The following is a 24,262-nucleotide window of genomic DNA, read 5'->3' as shown; positions in this document are numbered from 1 at the left end:
TCAACTGCTCTCCCTGCCTAAACTATAGTCTACCAGTGCTGTTAATATGAAAATATTTCGATTATTCTGTGACCACTACAGCATTATAAAATGGCCTTAGATTGTTCTTGGCTTAGAAGAATGGCCCCTGAAAGGTACCCATAATAGCTTCTTTTCTTTTGTCAGCTATTAGCAGAAGTGCTGTGATTAACTTTGCATCCTTTGTTTCGGATAAGAATTCCGTGAAATCATCACAATATGCAGAAGTCACCCATCCTTGGGTGGTTTAATTTCTTGTAGTGCCCAATAGCATTAGAAGTAGGTATGAGCAAATAATTAGAGATTTAATGCATGAGCAGGCTCCAAAGCAAGAGAAGACATCACAGTTTCTGTAGGTGGTGGATCACCAGAACTGCCTGAAATCCAGCTTTTTTGGTGGATAAAACTAACATAGCTGTCATGCATGTTTCCCCAGTTTCCTGAAGACTTTTTAACAAGTGTTTTGCTAAGGCCCATTAGGGACATTAAGCAGTTACAATCTAAGCAGCAAGTACCTGCATGTTGGAAGAAAATGGGCATAATATAGAAAATAGGATAGAGGTAAATAATCCACTCTTGCAGTGGATGAATGCTGGTTAACCACCAGTACTCTGGTATATTTGATATATTTACACATGTGTGTATAGGTGTGTGAATGTATACTGTATTTATACAAATTGTAAGTGTATAGTATATTTACATTTCATACATTAATATGTATTATGTATAAATAAAACATGCACATATATAAATGTTCAGAAAAGGACAGGAGCAGTAAGGTAAGTGTGCTGATAATAGGAAAAAAAAAACCACTACATAAGAACCTTATGAGGTTGAATAACTGTATAATAAATTGCCAAATTAAATCCAGTGTAGTTAAATGTAAAGTGATGCACCTATGAAAAAATTATTTCTAACCTCACATATTAAATGATGACTGTTAACTGACCATTGGAATTCAGGAAATTGCTGTTGAGATTCTAAAAATGTCAACTCAGTAGCACTCAGGAAAAACAAAATGAGAGCAAAATAGAAAATGTCATTATGTCACTGTGTTTATCTCATCTGCACTTTTTTTTTTTTTCTGTATTTGCTGGCCCTCTCTCATTTTACAAGGGATGTAGTAGAATTGGAAGAGTTGCAGAGAAGGGCAAGAAGATTAACTGAAGGCATGGAACAGTTTCCATTCAAGCCACAACTCAATTGGATAGTATTATTCAGGGTGGAAAAGGGGCCTTCTAGGTAGGATTGAGCAGATTTGCAAAATCACATTGGAAAGTGGTTCTGCATCAAATAGATATTAGAGATATGAAACTCCTTAGCAGATGTTGTTTTGGATGTTCAAGGCTTATACAGATTTAAGGAAGCACCAGATAACTATTTGGGAAATAAATCTATTAAGAATTACTAACACCTAAAAAAGTATGTCTCATTTGGGAGAAGTCTTGAGCTCAAAAACAGTAGAGGTTGGTGAGAAAGGTAGGACATGGCATCTCATATACTTGATGGGTGCTTCCATTCCCTGCTGGTGTCTGATTTTGACTATTGTTGTAGATGTAATACTGGAGCAGACAGAATTCCATTTGGTTCAATATGACCATTCTTGTATTCAGAATTTTGAATAAGTAGAACTTTGTATCTTATCTCCTCCATTATATAGTAAGATTTATTTAAATTTTTAAAGTGAAACCAATAAAGTGGTCCATTTGGAAAGAAGTGCAATAAACATTTCTCGATGCAGTTTCCCTCATTGTTCATGTGGCTGAAGGAGAGTGATGTTTTTTCTTTTGGCATCCGGAGCCATAATCCCTTGAAACAAAAAGATTAAGAAACTTATTTTGAAGGTTTTCTGCTGGGGCATGCACTGAGACTTGCTCGCATTTTTCATTATAGTATTCTAAGGTTCCCCTTTCAGACCCATGAAACCATGGTTCATTTGAATCTCTGGCCCATAGGAATTACATGATTAATTGCTTTGATAAATTTTAAAGCTTGAGTGCAACTTCAGAGTTCTGTGCCTTAAAAATTCTCTGCCCAAACAAATGGTGGAGTGCAGCTGTAGATAACAATACATTATGAATGTTAAATTTGAGGACCAGTGTGCAGCTGTCTAATACATAATATGTCTAATTGCAACTTCGTATTATAGACAGTATTTTCACAGGTGTGTCGTTCATATATGAGTAGTCTTCCAAGTGCTGGCACAGGACTTTTACAAGTTCCTTTAAGGGCTTAAATAATGAATCTCTTAGTTCAGAGATTTAGTTTCAGGTGTGCTTAAGACTTCATTGCCCAGTTGTAAACCCTTTACTTGAAGATCACAGCACATCAGTTACAGTGGCCTGAGAGCATGTCCTTAAACCAGCAGTTTGGATGAAGATACATATTGTTTGGCATGATGCTACTTGGTTTATTTCCAAGATGTTTTCCTGCTGTGCTGGGGAGGATCAAAGGACTTCAAAACCTGTGTTGACCCTTTTTTTCTTTTTTGTTTTTTCTGTAAAGAACTGATGTTGGTCACTTCAATTTTATGCTATAGTTGAATGTGTTAGTGTGTTTATATTCTTAGTGTTTCATTAATTTTCAAGAGGATTACTGTAGTCCTGTCAAAATAGTTAGTTTTCTCACAGGAATTGGATACATTATTCATATGAAAAATTACAGGCCTCAACAGTAGGAAATATTTATGCGACTGCTTAAAGACTAGCTAGGTTCTGCTTTTTTTCACAAATTTGGTATATAGCAGTTTCCTGCCCATCCTTCCTGCGGAGACTGGTATGGAACAAATTTTTTCTTACTAATACTTTTTTTTTTGTTTCCTCTGCAGCACTAAAGCTGGGCCCAGAAGCATTCAAATTTGATGGTGGCGTGGAGGCGGTGGCAGTACGGCAGAATGAGAAGTATTACATCCTAAGGCCAGAGGTGATTGAGACCTATTGGTATATGTGGAGATTCACCCACGATCCCAAGTACAGACAGTGGGGCTGGGAGGCAACACAGGTAACTGTATTAATTATCTGTTAGTAATTTAATTTTGTCTATATTTCCTTTGAAGCCACTTTGGTCTCATGGTACTGAAACACTTTGAGTGGTAATTGATTTTCACAGGTTCCTGCAAACCAGGGTATATGTGAGGGTGCACACAGTTATTGCTGTTTTGCATCTGATGAGTCAGATGCTCAGGTGAGAGGTGCATTCAGCATTATAGAGCTCATGAGTTTTAGGCGTGGAAATAGAAGCCCCTAGTCATGACTCCTACTGTTGTCAATAGTGCACAGCCCCCAAGAGTTTCTCTACTTCCCTACTGTCACTCCAGTAGTCTTTGGAAACAGCTCAAAGTCACTTTCAGAGATGAGAATAAACATTAAAGATAACAAGTTAGTACTGAAATATTTTGCCAAAGAAAGTGAGGGAAGAGCAAAGGAAGAGACAAACCAGGAGACTGGATATTTTTATTCTGTGGCTGAAACCCAGTTTTGCTCCAGAAGCAAGAGATCAAGAAAAGGTGGGAAGATATCTGTTGAGATGCCTATATTCAGAATATTTAGCCAAGCTCATTACTATCCATCCCTCAGCACAGCTGCAACACCTAGAAAAGGTCAGGTATTTTACAGTTGTGTTTTAGTGTGGTTTTGCCTTTTAGTCTATTTTGTTCCAACTTGGACTATGTTATTCTAGAGACAGGTTCCACATTTTGTAGCATTTGTATTCCAGAATAGCCTGTTACTGTCTCTGAAACATCAAACGTTGAGTCTCATCATCTCTGCTGCCTAAACTAGCATATTTCTAATATGACCAAGTTAATAACCTACTCCTTGCCTGTGTAGATGCAAAAATTCTTGCTGGTTTAACACGCGCTCCTTTCAGAAGCTATGGCTGGATGATCCAAGCTAAGGAGAGGTCCTTTGTAATAGGTTAAAGGATTTACAGATTTAAAGATTTTCAGTCCAGGATCAGTCTCTTAAGCACACTGCAAAGCGTGTATTTTAATTGCATTTTGTTCAGTTTTTTCCATTTGCTTTCTCCATTATATTGGTCACCATTAATGCTTTCAAAGCAAACCCTCCCTTCTTCCTCCCCTGCCTCAAATTTTCTCTGTGTGCAGGATAGGATTTTATTTTATCTTTCTGTCAGCCTCCATCAAAGTTGTAAATCAAGCAGACTATGTGTTTAATTGCCTCTGTGCTTACAGACTTCCTTCTTCTTCTTGTTTCCTTGATAAATATTTCTTTATCGAACATAGCCATAAAATATCTTTGACTTCTTCATAAATGGTTTTGCAAACCCCTCCTTCCCACAATTAGGAATTTTTTTACCCCACTATCATACTGACACAGAAGCTTGAAGCTTTTTGTTCCCCAGGATTTTCTGTTCATTGCATATAGATAATAAGTTCTTGTGTTTATTCCTCACACCTACTCACTACTTTTTCTTCTTCTCTATCACACACAGCTCTGGCTGTTTATTCCATCGTTTATAAATAGCAAAGAATGTGGTGTGACACACAGAGCAGTTGGCTTACTGCTATTGTGCAGCACTGTCTGGATTTGTCTTCCTTTTGCCTTCCAACCTCTGAAGCATACTTTGATTTATTATCTCTATTTTTTGACAAAACTTATGATCTTTAGTTCAAATCATATGCTTTGTCTGTTTTGTTACATTTTTCCAAATCCAGTGTCTGTAGGGGAAAAACCAGGAAGTTCAATTTCACATTTCCTCAGTGACCATAAATCCCTGTGATAGGGTCTCTATCTCTTTCCTGATTAAAAAAAGGCTAATTCTCCCTAATACTGTACTTAGCACTGGAGACAATATACATCTCAATTGTATTGGACCAGTCAAATTGGATGATGGTATGCTGGGGGGCTGGCTGAAGTATTACACAAATATGCGTGCAGGATACTCAGGGTAAGTGCAGAAAATTACTAAAATCCTTTTCAGGCTAATTGTTTGAAAGCAATAAGAACCACCACTTCACAATAGGCATGTAAAGCCAATTACTAATCTGAGCTGTGTGAATGAAGGGTTCAATTAAGAGTTGTGGACTTGTGTGTCTCACTAAGTATGATTGCACCACAGAGGCTGCTGACTTTGTCAGAGCTTCTACTAACAGTGAAAATAAATAGACAAGATCTGAAGCTCAGGCTAACTTCAGGCAAATTGAGGATTGATAATAAGATGGAATGGAAGGACCTATAGCTCTCTGCCCTCATGAGACCTCAGTTGCACCCCGATCTGGGGCCCTCAGCAGAAGAAAGACATGGACCAGTCAGAGCAGGTTCCAGGAAGGGACATGGATATGATCCAAGGGTGGGAGCACCTCTCCTACAAAGACAGACTGAGAGAGCTGAGGTTGTTCAGCCTGGGGAAGGGAAGGCTCCAAGCACACCTCATTGTAGCCCCTTAGTACCTAAAGGGGGCTTATTAAAAGAAGCAAGATGGTATTTTTATATGGGGAGATAGTGACAGGACAAAAGGTAATGGTTTTTAACTGAGAGAGACAGATTTATATTAGATGTTGGAAGGAAATTCTTTACCGAGAGGGTGGTGAGGCACTGGAACAAGTTGCCCAGAGAAGCTGGGGATATAAGTGTTCAAGATCAGGTTGGATGGAGCCCTGAGCATCCTGTTCTGGTGAGTGGCATCCCTACCACCCATGGCAGTGAGGTTGGAACTAGATGATCTTTGAGGTCCTTTCTAGCCCAAGCCATTCTGTGATTCTACTTAGTGAAGAAGAGTAGACAGGAAAGAGCCAGACATAGGTTGGAGGTAAAAGAAATATGGTTTCACAGTTTCATGGGTTAGAAGCTGTCAGTATGACAGCTTGTGAAGAAACTGGCACATTTTTATTTTGGCACAGTCAAGAAAAGTCACATATGCCACCAAAAACACCCTCAGAGAAACTGAGGGAGCTGGGGTCCAATCTAGAAGCACGTCAAATTTTATTTCCAAAGAACTTAGGTTCACGTTGACCTCCTGTATGTTACAGGCACTGAAACTTCACTTTGTGTTACTTTTGAGTCAAGATATGTGTATTTGGCAGGAGTGTGCTGCTGAATATTCTCCTGTTCTATTCTGCATTTGAATAAAAGAAACTAGAAAATCCACTACTTCTGGTAGTTTGTTCCATTATTTATTTATTCTTGCTGTTAAAAAAAAACATGTTTTATTTCCCATTTGAATTTGCCTAGTTTCAGCTCTCAGTCACTGAGTTTTCTTATGACTTCCTAAGCCATTTAAAAATTTCCTTTCTCCCCTGTTTTCTTTCCAAAGAATTTTCTTAGAATATAATAAGCTTAGTGCTGACTCTACTGAAGATGCTAAACAAATTGCATTGCCTCTCACTGTAAAACATTTTCTCTGAATGCCTGCACCTACATAAGTTCATCATCCTTCTGTAAAAATGAATTTTAGAATTGCATATTCCAGTGTTGACTTCAGTGGAAAAAAGTTTAGCCTGTGCAAAAATAACACTATGTCCATGCTGCTGTCTCCCTGTTTACTGTCCTTGTGTACATCTGCCACAATGTCCTAGCAGGAAATCAGACTGAATTGTCTTACATGACCATGGAAGTCTTTGAAGTGTTTCTGCATTCCAAAGGTTGTCTCTACCTTCCAGGCTAGCCTGGGTTTGCAGTTACACAGTCTTGATGACTGGATTTAGATTATGTGCCTGGTTTTATGAAACTCATTTTGTTTGGCACCCAGTTACCAGCAGGTTACACTGTCTGTTGTTATTTACTTACGTCATTTTAGCCAGCTGCAGTGTTGCAGTGATTGATAAAACTTCAGATTGCTCCTTGTGGATCTCGGTGAGAAGCAGCTCTATTTTGTGATGATTTTGCATTGCCAGTTCTTTCTTAGAGTGCTGCCAGTCAGTTTTAAATTGAATTATATTGATATAGTGTAATGCTTCTTTGTCTTCCCATAACATCTTAAAGTACCATGTCAATTGCCTCAGAACCTTTAAGTTTATTACAGTTCTGCATTTACCTTTATTTGTCAAATTTTTAGCTTTAAAGAAAGAGATCAAGCTTTTGACCAAGATAGTTTTTTTATAAAACCATGCTGATTGGTACCAGTTATCCTCTATTTCTTATTTATTTATTTATATATATATATATATATATATATATATATATATATATATATATATATCCCTGTGTCTCTGTAAGTGATTGGAACTAACATCAGGTATGCCATCCTAAAGTTATTGAGTCTGCCAATGCCTTGTAATGGTAGCAGTATTACCTTAATACCCTTCCAGTCATTTTGGAACTTCTCTGTATTCTAGGGTGCAAAAAATTAAGCACTGTTTTATTGGGGAGACTGGTCTTCAGCTCTGGAGTGAAAGCATATCTGGGTGACAAATCAGATGCCATGACACCAACTACTCTGAGGTCTGTGTGCAGACAGAACACTGAAAATTGCAAGTATTTAAGCAGCTTGTCTGTGGCACCAGGCTTTTCAGCTACTGTCCTGCAGTTCTATACAGCTCTGAATCAAGGACAAATTATTTGTTAATGTTTTAAAATTTTCTGTTTGGATGGCTGTAAAGCAATCTTTCAGAGGCTTTTTCCCTGTAGAGTTCACTACTACCTGTATTATATAGAGCTGTGATCAGCTAGGGTAAATCCTTTGACTATTCTGAACATGTCTCCCTTCCCAAGGAGAAATTTCTGAAGATACAAGGTTACTTGGTAACCATAAGGGAAAAAGAAAAATGATATCGTTAAAACATTTTATTTCTCCAGGCTTGTAGGCCTGCTGATTGCACCAGTGTTGTGCTTAGTTACCCAAGTATAAGCTGTCTGCAGCACAGAGCAGGATCTCAGTGCTATCCATTAGCTACAGTTTCCAAAATAAGAAAATTTTGTCTGGTCCACTCACTTGGGGATTTAATTCCTCTGGAGGATGGAGATGGTGTCCTAACAGTGGTACTATGTATTCCTTGTTTTCATTTTGCCACAGTCACTAGCAGGTTTCTCCTGTACAGGCTGTGGTACACAGCATCAGGGTTGCTAACTGACTGACCAGAGAAACTCTGTCCTGATCAGACAATGTGCTGGGAATTCTGGCAGAGTTTTTACCACTGGGGCTTCTTCCTCCATCTTGCCATGCTTCAGAGCAGGCACAAGGTGTTATTATGAAAGGGGATAGTGGCAAGAGCAGGCACTTCATTTTCTGCCTAAAAAGCAAAAGTGCTTTGGCCCGTGTTCATTCATGTAACACCTGCCTAGTGACTGTAAGAGTTCTGGGGAGGAATATGCAAATGGTTCTGTAAACAGCATGTGCATTATTTCTTCAGAAGCTAAGCAATTAGTTTTTTTCTTTCCTTTTTGTTAGTTGGTTGATTGGTCTGGTTTGATTTTGTGTGGAGAGAGTGGTGTTGGGTGTTTTTGTTTTGTTCATGTTGGTTTTTGGCCGCCATGTGGTAGCTAGCATCCCTTTGGTTGTGCAAGAGCGTGCAGATGAAGAGATTGCCCTGCATTTGGTACAGTAGGGCTAGATGTGTCACATAGACCTAAACCTTTTTCTTCACTGTAGAGAAAATCTGATCAACCAGGATGTTAGCATGTGACTAGTCTCAATGTAGCCCTAGCCTGCACCAGTAACCAAATCTGAAAACAATTCACCCAGACATTTTCTCCTTTTAGACTCCAGTTCCAACAAAAAATGGAGAGTTTTCATCCAAACTTGGAGAAAGCTGTGCTTGAGATAAGGAATTACAGCAAGGATTAGATTTTGCCAAGAAAAATTGTACCTTTCTTGGCATAAGTTCAGGCTCTAGAGCCACAGCCATTCCAATAACATCCTTTTGCTAGTCTCTCCACTTGCTTTTCTAAAAGCCTTGCTCTTCAGAAATGTAAAAGAACTTTGTGCAGTCTGGATTATTCTTTGGTCCATGAACAGTCTGATTTCCAGAGGGTAAGAGTGTATTCTAGGAGGAGGTCTAGGAGTACCTTCTGTGCTGTGGGTTACTGCCCTGGGTATCCTGCTCAACTTTTCGCTTTTCCATCTGATTTCAGTGACAGCACCTGCTGACATTCTTTGGTCAGTGGAAAATTCCTCTTTGTCTCCCAGTATTTCTGGTATGCAAAGGCAATACTGAGATCCTTGAAGAGTTAGTTTTGATTGAATCTGTTTTCTCTGCATAAAGAGGGCATCATTCAAAACTTATTTGCTCCCCTGCCTTGGCTCCCCTCAGCTTCTGCTGAGTATATCTAGCAAAAATCAGAATTAACAAAAATGTGGGCCTAAAGCACCATGTGGAGAGGAGCTTCACACAAGGCTATCGGGCTGAATCACAGATTACTGATCTACAGGTAGCTATGCTCAGTCATTGGTAATGACAGACAGCCCGAGACAAACATTTTCCTTCATCCCTGCTTCTTTTCTGTCCCTGCATGAATCTATTAAAAGAGTTGGTGTCTGCTGAGGAAGCACAGTCAAAGCAGCAGGGAAGCACAAATAACCTGTGAATCTTTTCAGTCGTTTCTTCTGAGCCAGTTTTAATGGCTGATATCCTTGTGTGCTGTAAGGTCGTGCGTGCAAATGGAATAATGAAAGTGTAGGTGAGAGGTGCTCCAAGCTACTGGCGCCTTCTTTCCAGTCTCCTCCTCTTCCATTGTGCTTTTCACAGTGCTGTGTTGGAGCTGGGGGGTAGGGGGGAAACCATTGGCCCCTTCCTTCATGGAATGTATATGGATTTGAACTCCATGCGTTAAAGAGCTCTGCTGCAGTCCAGCACACAAACTGACTTGAGTTTCAATTGTATAATGGGGGAAACAGAGAATATCGTATTTAGGAGAAGAAGATGAGGGGCAAAAGCATCAGCTAGAAGAGTTTACAGGATGAAATCAACAGTCCATAAAGATGAGTACAGTATTTTATTTCTACTTTCAGTAAGTCTCCATGACTAGCTACCAGTCAAAGAATTCCCACAATGCTTCAGATTCTTTCAGTTCCAAAATCCAGGAATATTTGTTACCTTCCTGTGCACTTCACAACACTTATTGCATTGATTTAACTAATGGATATTCTACCCAGTGTCACCAATGAGGACCTGCATGAGCTCAGAGAAAAAGTCTACAGAGTCCTTGTCTTGTCAATATCAGCCAACAGTAAATACATAGGAAAGAAAATGTTCTTCCCCAGAATACTTTCTTATCATGTAGCAGTTTGCCAAATGTGGTGTCATTAATAACCCTGGATGGATGGTACTTCTGTATGTGTCCAGTTTCTTTTTCTTGTTTTTCAGCATAAACTGTTGATGTCCATAGCATCCTTCAACAGAGATTCACAGCAGAAAAATGCAGCACAAAAAGAACCACCTTCTTTGCTGATCAAGCTTGATGCTTTAAAGTTTCCAAATTTTATTCTACAGTTAAATGTTCTGTATCTTTTCCCTTTCTTTTTGCAGGCAATTGACAAGTATTGCCGAGTTAGTGGTGGCTTTTCTGGTGTCAAGGATGTCTATTCCTCATCTCCTACATATGATGATGTACAGCAGAGCTTTTTCCTTGCTGAAACTTTGAAGTAAGTCCTTTTAATTCCTGCATCTTTCTGTAAAAGCTCACATCTGAATTCTAGAAGAATGTAGTGGCTCCACAGGTAGAGTCAGTCTTTGACTGACTTTGAATATTAGGAGCTCAAAATGAAACAGGGAGAAAGAAGGTCCTGAAAATGGCAGTTCTTGTGCCTAATTCAGGCATCACAGCATGTTTCACTGGGAAAAAGGGGCTCCAAGTTCATCCTGTGTAAGGGGACACTGTGGTTATTCTATCTTTCTGCTGGCTCCTTACCGAATTCCTCTACCTAATCACAATACTTTGTTGCCTCGTGTTACCATTATAAAAAGAAAGTCAGTCACTGCTACCTCTTCTGTTGCCTTATTTAATTTTATTTCACTTACTCCTTCAAGTTCATTTTCTGGAGACTAAAAGTAGTGGTCCCAAAGAGAGAGGCAGCAGTTTCAAACAGGTCAGGTCAGAGAAACAGTACCTCTTCAGGAGCTGATGGTGTAAGATTGATCTGCCTATAAAAGCCAAATGAGAAAATGAAATCTGCTCCTAAGGGACTTCTGTGGTGGCAAGGCTGACTATTGATGTATCACCATGCATAATGGTGCAGAATCCTGTCTGCATCTTAAATAATCACAAGGAGATCTGAAAATACACTGATGCATCATTCAGTAACTGCATATACTACAATGCAAGTATTACAGACGGTGGCATTTCTTTCTTTCTAGGAAAAAACTCAGAAATTTTTACTGACTTTAGGTTTGGAGCATTTTCTGCTTGTGGAACAAAACAAAGGTTTATTGAAGAGCTCGATGTTTTATGTTTTTGACATTGATGCAATTGGCATAAGCCAAACCAGAAACTGGTTTCACTTTGAGATAAAGCAGAGAACATTAGGTCAAGCAAGATATCCTGAATGAAAATAAAGACAGAGGGGTTGGGTGTGATGTCATGAGGAAAATGAAGATGTTCCTTAGAAGAGGGACATAGAATATGTCTAAAGCAATACCTGCTGTAATATTTTCTGCTATTTATGATTACTTCTGCATATTCATTCCTCTCAAATTCTGATTTGGTAACTGTCCCAAATATGCTTTGTTGCTGCTTAGTTACTTCAGTTCATTGGAGATACACAGCAAATTTGAGAGTTTTGAGTGGTACCTGGCCTGAAGGTACCTGTTGAGTGGGAAGGACCAAGATGGAGAAATAGGTTGCTGAAGTTATTCAAAGGAAAAGTGTGAATCAAATGAGGACGGTGAGTTTGAGTAAGATGAAATATTGCTGCTGTGCTGAGAAAGCTTGGAGAACTGCAGCAGGAGAGAGCAAGGAAGAAGTATTAGGAAAGGAAGGGCCTGATGCTTTAAAGACAAATGAAAAGCATGGTGGAGACGAGATGTGTGACAAAACTGAATCATCTCTGCAAGAATTTTTTATCTGTAAACAGATGAGGAAGGAAAGAAAAAGTAGGGCTCCACTGACTGGATCGTGGATAGAGCTGGCAAATAAAGGCAGCAGAAGAATTGATCAGGCAGTGACACAAGGCTGAAAGCAGCACACTCCCGGTCTCTGATGCAGAGAGAGCAAAGGAGCAGCAGAACAAGTGTGCACATTCTGGATGTGGCAGAGTCCACCAATGGGAATGACACCCTTGTCAAGTGCAGCAAGAGCTGTCTTTTTCTGGATGGCAGGAAAACAAGCAGGAGCTGGGAGATCCTATGCACCCCGCTGTCGTGCTTGCACTCAGCCAGGTTTTCTGTAACAATGGAAATGTCCTTTGAGTTTTAGCAGTTGTGTTAGGAAGCTGTGACAGTTCCCTATTATCAGTTTGTCCTACAGAGTTACAGCACAGCCACATTCAAAAGTGTGCATTAAGAAAAAAGGAACAACAAATACTTTTTTTCTGCATATGCTCAGTAATCCTTATTTTGTTACATGCTTCATGTCCTCTGCATTGTATTATAATGTACAGCATCTGTGAAAACCTCTGTACAGTCTATTGAGCCATTTCTCACAAGAAGCTGAACCATCTTCCAGAACGGTGATGACAAATCAGATACCTGGCATGGTTTAGTAGCTTCTGTTGTGCTGCCATGAAATCTTTGGTTTGGATTAAAGAGGATTAGAATTTTCAAGTGGGTTTGCTCCATTAAGAAAAGCTTTCTGACTTCTCTGCTCTCCTGCCCCCCAAATACTTGTGGTTGGTGTCTTGATGTTTGTTGTACATTGCAAGTCTTTCAAGGGAGACTCAAAAAACAAAAATTTACTGGAAAGATTAAAGTCCTGTCTTTATAATTACTTTTCAGTGAAGTGCTTGATCTGAACTGCTCTGCCTGTTGCTCCTGCCTGCCCATGCTCTGCTTTAATACTAATGTTTTTTATCTCTGTCTTGGTATTTAGGTATTTGTATCTGCTTTTCTCCAATGATGATCTCCTACCATTAGACAACTGGGTTTTTAACACAGAAGCTCATCCTCTGCCTGTTCTACATTTAGCCAACACCACACTGTCAGGAAATCCTGCATATCGATAAAAACAGCTCTATGAAGAGGAAGAGAGACTGTTTTCAGCTCTGTTTTGTTTACATGGACCACTTGAGACTTTAGCAGGAGGGGAGACAGACAGACACTTTGTAAACCTAGACCCCCGAGTCAAGCAAGTATTGGCATGGGAAACGAAGCTCTTCAGCATATAAATAAGTTTAAAGTTCTGTTTTATACATGACCAAAACACGTGAGTGTGTATTTTGCAGGATGGAGACTTCACACGCTTTGAACCCTGGCAAGACATGGAATCTACAGATAATATAAATGCAGCAGCACAAGGAAGAAGAGGCTTTCCCATCCAGGGAGAGGAACTTGCTGCTTGCTGTTGCAAGAAACAACACACAGTCACCTCTTCAGACTGGGTGGGCTCCAAATACCTAGGTTTTCTTTTTCTTTCTTTCTTTTTTTTTCTTTCTTCTTTGTTTTTTTTTTTTTTTTTTTTTTTTTTGTGATGGCATGAACAAAGCAACAGCAAAAAGCAACACCACTGCACCAGCAGCATCAGGATTTCAATTTCTTTCTGTACCTGTTTGAATTTTCTAAGGAGCATTTGTTTGTCCAGACTGGCAGCCATTCTCAGAGCCTCTAATCTGTTAGAGCTAAACTCTGAATACAAAAAGTGTTGCCTCCTCATTTTCCCTTTTCAAAATAATGCTTATATCCAAAAAGAAAAAACAATTAGTAAGCATTTCATTTGTAGTTCACTGTCATCAGCGTGGGCTTAGTTCATTTGGCAAGCTCAGTCAGAGTCTGGAGCATATCACAGGAGTAGAAAGTAGGAGTAGGAAGGAGCCTGAGTTCCCCTTCCTCACAAATTATGTCACATGAAAAAAACCATTCTCTTTTTAGTGCTGGTTCTTTTAGCTAAATAAACAGCGATGACAACATGAGCATAACTGTTTCGTGATTTATGTAGGTGGATACAGTATATGGAACTAAAAGAAGCTCCCCTTGAGCTAAGCAGTGAGAGTTTGCTGCTCTGTATTTTTGTACACAATCTGTTAATTTTCATTCTTTGGATTCTATTCACAGAACCTTATTTGCAGGTATATATGTGTCTGACAGAAGCCTAAAACTTAATTTTATTTGCTTTACAAAATTTGCATTTTTTCTGGGTGCTCCAGTACAAATCCAACATGATCTTTGGAAACAGCTTAACATCTCTTACATGTGACTGGGAAAAGAAACTGAAGAGTCTCTTCTTTCATTAATTTATGATGCTGCTACCTGCATGGGATTTTTTCAAGTACTTCATGGCTGGGCTGGATAGTATCACTTATGGAGTCTTTTTCAGTCTTCATTTATTTGCTAGAAAAAATTTCATCTTTCCAGATTTTTCATCTTTTCAATTTTGTCTTTCTCAATCTCTTTTTACTGTTCTTCAGAACCCTTACAGCTCAAATTATTTTTTTTATTCCACTATATATATAGCTCTCAAATCTTTTTGCCATGGTGACTGGCCCCTTTGCTGAAAAGCAGACTTTAGGTGCTGCTTTCCCTCCTAATTAGCACACAGATTGAGTCTTTAAAAAATCTTGATGATGTTTTTGTACTGAAGCTAGTGGAAGAACTCTTCCATGAACTACAGTGGTACAGCATCAGATTTAAAGGGAATGCTATTTTCCGTCCTCAAAAAAGTTTTTATATGATGTTTTATATAAAAAATCTTTTCTCTTTATCACATTATAATATATCTGACTGTAAAATTTCCCCCCAAAATTATTCTTCCTTAGTCTGTGTTACCAACTTAGACATAGATATCATCATATGATCTAAGTAAAAATGCTATCAGATGCTTTTTTTCCAGACAGGTACTTCAGTTTAAGAGGAAGAAAACACAGAGCTTGGGAAAAGTTTCAGTCTCGATGTTTGTACGTTAATACCAGTTACTTTGTTGCTGTAATTTGCAGCAGTATCCTGAAAATAATTTGAGAACTTATAAAGTAATTGATATAGTAAATAATACTGATTTCAGTAATTGTTTATTTAAAATTAGAAGTATCCTAATAAATGGATTATTCTTACTGGCCCAACATTAATTTATTTTTCTAATTATTATTCAGTGACTTACTGAAGAACTAGCAATTTTTCATTTTCCCAAGTTCACATATGTTGTGTTTTCAAATTGTTTTTCTGATCCTATGAGAACTGTTATTAGTTTAAAGCTGCACTCAATTGCCTTGTTCTCCTACATGTCTCTGGGTATATAGGAGAAAGAGGAAAGGCAGACCCTTCTGTTAAAAAAAAAAAGAAAGAAGAAAAAATAATAAAAGCACTTTCTGCCCCCTAGACCCATCCCTGTACTCCTCCTGATAAATGCAGGTGTAGAATGGCTGCCAGTCTGTTCAGAGAAAGGTCAAGGACAGAATTCTGGAGTCCCAGAAACAGCAAACTTCTTATCATTGCTTCTCCTCCTCCATCCCCTTCTTGTGAATTAAAGAGGAACCCTTGAAATTTAATTTCTCTGTGCATCCCAGTGTGTTAACTTACTGGCACAAGAATGCCTGAATTGAGGACTAAGCCATTTCACATTATGGGATGGTGTTCTTCTTAAAGCAGATGTACAGTGCTGCTGTTTCTTTGTGTAGATAAGCGGCAGGTACCAAATTAAGGATACTTGTTTCTTGTTTTCCAGTTACCCCAACAACAGTCGGTTTATTCTCCATCACTCTTAAAAATACCAACTGTTCTTTTCCTCCAGAAGCTAATGGTATGCAGAGTCTATCCAAAATAGGGCATTTTAAGGACTAATTGCTGTGTCTTTCATAAATTTTGTCCTGAGATTTCCTAGATCAAGCAGAGTTTGAAGGCAATGGGTTCTGTCCAAGGTACATGCTTTAATTACCAAGCACCACAGATACTGGAACTTCTGACTGAAGTCATGTACCCTGGTTCTGAGTCCTTCACAGAGAAGTAGGTTCTGATCTGCAAAATGGCATTACCTGCAACCCAAAGTTCAGACTGTTTTCCCTCTGGGTATATAAGGTACAGTAGAATGCTGCCATTTTCATTCTGTTGCTGCTGTCTGTCTTTCTTGAAGATAGGAGTGTAAGTTTAAGCACAAAAATGACTTTTTAGTCCTAGCTGTTTCTGAGTCTTGCACTGTATTCTCTAACAAAAAAAATCCTCATTTTCTCTAGGTAGCTGTCCCATTTTACAATTTCTACAATACCCTCTCCCCTTACAGAATGAAATAAAAAACAAAAAATCATATTTTTGGCATACTGGGTTTGGGCAATAGCCTGGAAATCCCAGAATTGTCTATTTCCTGTTTGCATGCAGTCAAAACTTTTCCTAGTCCAAGCCTCTAACTTGCCTGTTGATCAGGATGTGCCAGCAGTAATTTTTTTTTCTAACAATTAGAGCTTGACTTTTCAAAGGGGCCAGATTTCTGCAGCTTCCATTAACAACCCTGGAGCTGTGCATGTCCTGCAGTCAAGAAGTCAACTTCTTAGTTTTGTCCTCTAAATAAAACAAAACCCTTGAATGCTATAATGAATGTTAATTTTTCTGCACAATCTAGTCCTTCAAACTGAAAGTTCAAGGAAAGTGTGAAAAATAGCAAGTGTCCTAGAGTAGAAGGAAGACCAAGTAGTTCCATGTGCCAGTCACTCCTTTGCTGTTCCTTCAGCTTCCTGCTCCAAATTTGTGAATCACTGTGTTCTGGCTGCTAGACAATGACATATCCCCCCACAGGATTTTACAAGATTTGAATGTTCCCTGGGTTCTGAAAGGTAACAATAATTAAATGTAATGCCATCCTTCAAGGTTAGAGGTGCATCCCCTAGGCAAGCCCTGTTGGTATTTACACTACAAAGCCCAGCCCATGTTTATAAGGGAAGGACAAACAAGAAACAGGCTTCTTGATACCAGAGAAAAATGAAAGCAAGCTCTTGACCCATACTGTAGTTCACCCTGAGTAAGACATCCCTCTTTCACTCCTTGAATTTTGAGATAACAGTCTTCTGACTCAAGAGTTTGAGTTGCCATACAAAGAGGAAACCCAGGCTCTTTTGCAAGTTGTGTGCATAAATCTGTAGCAGAGATGATAAGCTCGAGCTGCTTCAGCTGTCAGCGCCTTCTAACAAACTGCTCTGTAATTGCCCAGGAAAGTTGGGAACCACCAAAGTCGGAGGAGACAGCCTGACCTGTTACAGTGAATTGTTGCCTTTAATCCTAATCGCTTGGTGGAAGTTGGATTTGCATTCTGCCTTTATTCTTGCTTTGTCTAAAACTGAGAGATTATTTTTTTCCTCCAAAATAATAAAAGGGCAAAAGTCTATCTTCTGATGTGGAAACCTTCTGCCTCTGACCTGGAATCCTGCATATGTACTTTTTACAGATTAAAAAATAATATTGTATATAAAAAAAAGATTGAATAAAGAATGTCTTTAAGTGAAAAGGGTGTTGTTTTAGTGATTTTCCTCCAAAAGCAGCATTGTGTAGCACTGGACTGTGAAGCTGACCCTATTCCAAAGGCTTGGTGGTGCTGCAACTTTTCTTTCCCCTGCAGCCCTACTAAGGATTTTGTCAACCTAAGCATTTATCAAGACCCCCCTGTTGCAAAATTAAACCCCTATACCCCGTACTTGCTTCTAAAAGGTCCCTGTAGGTGCTCAGTTCATGCACAACACTTTGAAGCTGTTCCTGGGTGAAATGGGTGACCATTGTGAAAGCCACCAAACCTCACAGAAGTTTGAGATTTCTCCCCATTTGTCAAATTGTGTGAAAGTGGCTAAAAGGTTCAAAGATCCTTTCAGATGAGGGTAAAGAGACAGGCAGGGTAGCAATAGTACTAAATAATTAAGCCAGCAGGTTAAACCTCCAGCTTTTCTTGAGACTTAAGTAGCCAGTGAGTTGGGCAATAAAGTCTGTCTGTCCATTCCTCTGCTGTCTGGGAAATTGAAAAAGTTCCCAATTGTTTAAGTGTTATTCACAGGGAAGCTGGTATGAGGAAATGCCTTCAACTGAGCTTGTTTCCCCCCTGCACCTTGAAATTCCCTGGAATTGCTGCTACAGCTCTGTTTTTTGCAGTACAGCTTTTGAATAATCAGATTTGCTTTCTGATTCACATTACTGTAGATAATTCTTTCTGTCTGACGTCACTCATGTTGCTCATATGCGGTTATCTTGTTTTTGTGATGTGCCATGACTGCCAGCCCTTGTGTCCTGCTTTATATCCAATGCCCAACCTTCCCAGGGTGCTTCAACCTTAAGATGTAACTACCATTAAGAGGAAATTGCCTCCAAAGTGCCATAACTGAGTGCAACACAAGGGTGCTGTACTGCCATGCTATCCACCTTGAGATCCAGGTTTTCATCCAGCTGTTGCTCCACAGCTTTTTGCATGGACACATTTGTCCCAGTCTGGGGTTTCTTCTTTGCCTTGAGATCACTCCAGAGGGACACGAAGGTGGTTCAAACTTTGTTTTTCTCTGAGGCAGCCGAAGAGAGATTGCTGGAGACAGTTTTTTTCTTTTTTTAAGAATTGTTTATTATTTCTTTTCTCAGGGACTTTTTGCCTGGCCAGCAGCAGTCTGCTCAGCCTGGCATCCATGGTGGAATCTGCCTGGTGAAGGCAGGGCTTATCTTATATAGTTTGTATTACATATTACATGTTTACAAAATTTTCCCAATACAATACAATTTTATTAAATGGTCCAGCCCTGACCCCATCCAATCCAAGAGTGCCAACGTGTCACCCAACATGGATGACATGGAGAAGAAGGAGGAAAAGGTGTCCACCCCCCAAATTCTCCATCTTAGCCACGTGTTCCTTATCATAAACATTCCTAAAAGTCTATTTATTTACGTTCTAACAATCTAATTTACACTTCACTAATTTTGGTGGCTTGTTTCCATTCTTTTTGTGCTGACAACTTCCCCCAGGGGTCAGAACTCAGCACCTGTGACACCAGGGTCTCACTCAGAGGTCTTTGAGACCTTTGTCAGGGGGGTTTTGAGACCCCCAAGGAGGCCAGGGGTACGCCCTGGGCTCCCACACACATCACACTGCACCCAGCTTCCAAGTGCAGCATCTCTTCCAAAGCAGCAGCTTTTGCATCCATTGATGTCCCTGTGGTGTCCTCAGTCCCTGAGCCACCTCACTGGAATTCACTCGGTGTAGCAAGGTGTGTCCTGTCCTTTGTGGTTGCACTGCATTGTCTCTGCCTCTTCAACAGTGAAGTGCTTCACCCCTCTGCTTCCACCTCGTCTGAAACAGACATTCTTTTTCATGTTCTCTGCCCAAGGGATATATTTAGGGAATATCCTCTTTTATCCCTGTTGGCTCTCTGCCTACATGTCACCCGCCCCCCCTTCCCTTGCAGACAGTGATTGTGTGCGCTCCTTCCTGGAGACCATGTGCCTTTCCTATGCATATTAATTAGCTGTATTTAAAAATCCTGAAATTAATACTTTAATGGGTTATTTTTAGCCTTTGTCTTGTAGCTCTGGGAGCTGGCTTCTCTCAGTGCAAAGTCATAGGCTTTCTGTGGGCTGTGGAAAGGAAGCATAGCTCTCTGTGCTGGTTCACGTGTGGGATGTGTGAAGGCTGGTGGTAGCGTGCTTTTTTGGTTTTTAATATGAAGAGCAAGAGTCTTTTTGACAATATTTCAGGCTGAGCCAAGTCCCATGAGAAATGGTTTGAGAAAGAGAAGTCACTCATATAGCCAAACTTACTTGCATGTAAAAATTCTGGGAAGAATTTGGGGAGGAAGGGAAAATAATGTGTGTTCTTGTGTACCAACAGTGTTACTGTTTTCTTTCTTAGATTGTTTCCAATATAGGAGTAGGCACAGGTGACGGGTATGACATCTGTCTGTAGTAAGAAGAATTTGTAGAAAAATCTAGAAAGAATTGTCAGTACAGAGCATAAAGAATCAGATAATGCTGAAGCCTGGAACAGCAGAAGACAAAATTTAAAAAGTCAAAATGCAAAGTTGTTCCTCCTGGGATGAGGAGCAAAACCTTTCACTATAATCTGGGATGAAATCAGTAACAGAGAAAATGGAGCATGCAGTCAGCCATAATACATAAATCACCAATGCAGGGTGAAAAAGCAAGTGAAAATAAAAATATTGTGCTGAGTCTAAGGTCTCTCTGACCTCATATCTTGACTCAACTCTGATCAAGAGCAAATTCCAACAGAAGAGCAAGAAAGAGAATTTTGATACTTCACAAGTGTACCCTGAAGTGATCTGCAGCTTCCTGAGTCATAGGTGGTTATCTTGGTATTTAATAGGCCTTGACATCCATGGCAGGGTGGGGGGCATTCTTTGGAATTGATCCAGTCACTCATTGAATCAACAGCAGCTGTCAGGGAGCAGAGCAAGCTCTGCCAGAGAGCCTCATGGTGCTGGCAAGGCATCCATGCACTGAGAGGGTGTTTCTGATGGAACAAAAAGCATGTCAGTGCCCTGCAGAGATGGGTGACCAGCTCTGAGATCTGGTGTGTGGTTTTGGTCACCTGTATTCAGGAGGGCTTATCTCAGGGGAGACAGGAGTGTTGAGACTTACCAGGCAATGGAGAGCTGACCTCGGGAGAGGTAAGAGGAGTTCAGCCTGGCAAAGTGGAAGGTTGAAAGAGGTGATAACTGCTGTCCACAACCCATCAAGTGCTTGGTCAGCCTGGGAGAGAAAAAAGCAATTTTTACCTGGAGGACAAACCTTGCACTAAAGCCCCACACAAAGTGGTACCTGCAATGCCTGAACCATTTCAGACCATGAGGTCCTAGGAGTAGAAAAGGTGTTTATCTGCTGAATAAATGGATGATGTTTTGTGCTTGCCTGCAGTTTCATGTACCTGAATCAGGGATGTAGGAGGTCCTTTCTTGTGATGCATTCCAGAGCTCCTGTGGGATCTCTAAGTCTAGGGTTGAATTTACAAAAACTCTTTCCTTTTCTCTGTTATCTGTTTCTAGGGCAGGACAAGTGTAAAATGTCATTAAATCAGGAAGTAAAAAGCCTTTCATAACTTTATGGATGGGAGCTATTCATTCACATTTGCTATGCTGTTTGAGTAATGATGGATAGAAATTCACCAAAACACTTCCTATTAAGTTTTCTAACACGGTTATCCAATGACCTTTGTAAGGGAAATTAATCCACAAACACCAGAGGTTTATGTCCAAAAAGGAGACAGAGGAGTACTTTTTGCTTTATTCGAATAAAGGGAGAGGCCATGGGGCACTCCCCTGGGATCTCTCAAATTTTGGAGGACGCAGCCTCCCTTTTTATTCTAACTTCCCGGCCGCTTTTCCCTCTCTCTTTCCCCATTGGCTGAGGTACTCGAGAGGCACAGACTTCCCGGAACGCCTGACACCTGACATTCCCCTCTAATGTATAACCCTCCCTTTTAATTTTTAATTCTTGTAGAATTCAGTTTTCCCCCTCCCCGTTGCTTCTTTCATCTTCTGTTACCCAATTTTATTTACCAGCAAACCTACAGTTTGTTTGTAAAGGCAAATCTCTTTTTCCATTCATCAATCAGTGTAATCCCTCCCATTGTTTCTTTTATCTCTAGGTGCTAACTTTACCTACCAACAGATCTACAATTTGTTTGTAAAGACAAATGTAACATTCCTCTCACCTTTCACCACTGGATTTGCTGTGGAGAAATCAGAAACCGATTGCAGCGTGCTGGAGCACAGTGTTAACACAGGGACACCAATCTCTTTTGATCTAAAGACTGTTACTGAACAAAACCCAGGTAACTAAGAATATTACTTTAAAACAAAGTAGTCGTACAGTCTGCAAATAGAGTTCTTTGTGCAGTGATTCTTACACAGCAAAATAAGTGAAGATCATCAGTACCCTCAAGAAAGAATCGCTGAAGATACCCTCTGTTGCATGCATTTAAATTTCTTTTGCCCCCAGTTCTAGATGGCTCATTTTGTCCTTTATTTGGGTACACATCCCATTATTCCGTGAGGTCTTTATGCCTGTGGGCTATTTATACACTAATTAATGTTCACATCAAGTCTTTGAATACCCACCAGCCATCAACTTGTGGAATTAATTGCTTCACTGCGAAGCAGGCTTTGATGAGTTCAGTGACAACAGTGAAAAATTCACTGCCACATCCAGGTGACATTGTTACATTGATTTTTTATTAGCTTAAATAATACACAAATGCTGCTTTTTCCAGTGTATCCCCTAAGAAAACCTTTCAGTACAGTGCCTTAAATTTCCTCTGGATTCTGCTCATGTTATTTCTTAATAGAAGTCTGTGGGTAGAGCACATCCATCCCTTCACAGAACACAGTGTGTAGCCCTGGAGTTGTTCTCTCTGAACAGGTCATGTTCAGTGCCAGACGCTGGTTAGCTGCATCAGGAAGATGCTCTGCCCACACCTTGTCCTTTTTTTAGCCCAGCAGTAGAAACATCTCGCCAGCTCGAGCTGTTGGGTACGGGCAAGGGTGTGGCTGGGTGTGCTCTGGTTGTGGTCAGCTCAGAATCCATAAGCCATTTGTTTTCAATAATAGTATCAGACTGACTTCCAGAATGGTGACATTGAACTCTAAGATTCAAATGTCAGACACTCACAGTGTCTCCCAAATGCTGAGCAGCCCTTGCCCACCTCTGTGTGTGACTTGCCAGGATGTGCGAAGTTCCCGCTCTGATGAGTCCGTGGGGCTGAGCAGAGCCAGCCAGGCACAGGGGGCACAGCAGTCTGCCCTGAACAAATCAGAAAATCAATACAAAGGATGAAAGTGCATTTGTGATGTGGGGCATGAACTGTGACTGTGAGGAGCCTTCCCTGTGGAGGGAAAAAAATCGCCTGATGTGGAGGGTCTGTAGCCTCTGTGGGCTCCGAAAGATTTTAACTGGCTCCTGTTGAGAAAAGGCTGTACTTCAGCTGCTTGACAAGTCTGATGAGTCCAGCTGCAAGAATTATGAGATTGCTTCTAAATAATGAGTTTGAGGATCTTTTCCCATGTCTGAAGTTGTGGGATTTTTTTTTTAATCTCAAGCTTTTGTGTCACTCATAGTTTATTATTTCCAAGTTCTGGCCCTTTTTTTTTTTTTTTTTTTTTTTTTTTTTTTTTTTTTTTTTTTTTCCCCAGAATGGTGACAACCACCTTTAAAAAAAAAAAAAAAAAAAAAAAAAAAAAGAAAGAAAAAAAAAAAAAAAGGAAAAGTAAAACTTGGCTTTTCTTCCAATCTGGCAGAAGTTCTAGCATCATGAAATTATCAAGAGTGGGCACTGCTGCATTAAGCTCACCCTGAGCATTGCTAAAAATACTTAAGGACAACTTGCTTTTCAGAAAACACCGTTTTAAAAAATTTTTGCAACTTAAATGTGAAGCAGACATAGATCTTCATTCTGTAGACATACCACACAATTTACCTGTTGACTGCTCTGGTTCAAACAGTTGGTGACATCCTGGTTTTAGTGTGATAGTTCACAGTAACCAAGTACAAATCATAACACTCAAAACCAGGACATCCAAGTAAAATGTCCCTGTGATATAAAAGTGAGCCCCACAATTACTTTTGGATTCTTGCACTGATCTTTAGAGGGACAGAATAATTTTTCTACGCCAAAGTGAATAATGAATGGGGTTCATACACTTGACCTTGACTCTATCATCTGTGGTTCTTCCATCACTTCATGCAGGAGTGCTGGAGGGAGGAAGCAAGGGAGAAACTCGAGGGATTTTTTAATCCTGTGCTATTTATCTGCTTGTACAGAGACTCAGCAGACTTCCAGTGTATTAACCAATTTGTCCTCAGACAGGAATAAAAAGGTAGACAGTGACACTTTGTTTTGGAAGCTTCTTCCAGACACTATCTCAGCTGTGCTGTAGTTCTTGTATTGTCACAGCCAAGCGTGGCATCACTCCCACTGGGGCAGTGTTCAGAGGATGAACCTGAGACCTTTTCTTGAAATACACGTATCAAGTCATTCCCTTAAAGTGACATTTTGAAATTTTGACTTGTAATAGAAGTTTTCTTGTGTTGCAAAGCACCCAAAAATGTTAGCAGAAGAGGAGGTGGGGTTGATATTTAACTTCTGTGATGTATTGGGGTTGATCATTTGTCTCTGTTTGGATCCCCCGTATCCAGCAGCGGGTAGCCTGCACCAGAACTTTGCACTGTGTTTTTTATGATAGAAGTGCAGACTTTGTGAAGACAAAATCTCTGCAGTCGGAATATTAAGCTGGGCTTTGCAGA

The 24,262-nt window shown here is 40.0% G+C and overlaps 1 protein-coding gene across 1 annotated transcript in view; it reads left to right on the top strand.

Annotated features, from left to right (window-relative positions):
* The window catches only part of MAN1A2 (mannosidase alpha class 1A member 2), a 136,313-nt gene extending 118,827 nt beyond the window's left edge, over positions 1–17,486 (top strand). Inside the window, exons 11-13 of the mRNA XM_079306315.1 lie at positions 2,846–3,018; positions 10,442–10,557; positions 12,939–17,486. Coding sequence (XP_079162441.1) covers positions 2,846–3,018; positions 10,442–10,557; positions 12,939–13,071 — 422 coding nt within the window. The 3' untranslated portion in view covers positions 13,072–17,486. The remainder of the gene's footprint in view (positions 1–2,845; positions 3,019–10,441; positions 10,558–12,938) is intronic.
* The last annotated feature ends 6,776 nt before the right edge of the window (positions 17,487–24,262 follow it).

Source organism: Erithacus rubecula, assembly GCF_903797595.1.
Source record: "Erithacus rubecula genome assembly, chromosome: 1".
NCBI classification, from domain to species: domain Eukaryota; kingdom Metazoa; phylum Chordata; class Aves; order Passeriformes; family Muscicapidae; genus Erithacus; species Erithacus rubecula.
The sequence above is the reverse complement of the archived record's forward strand: the minus strand, read 5'-3'. Positions and strand labels throughout refer to the sequence as shown.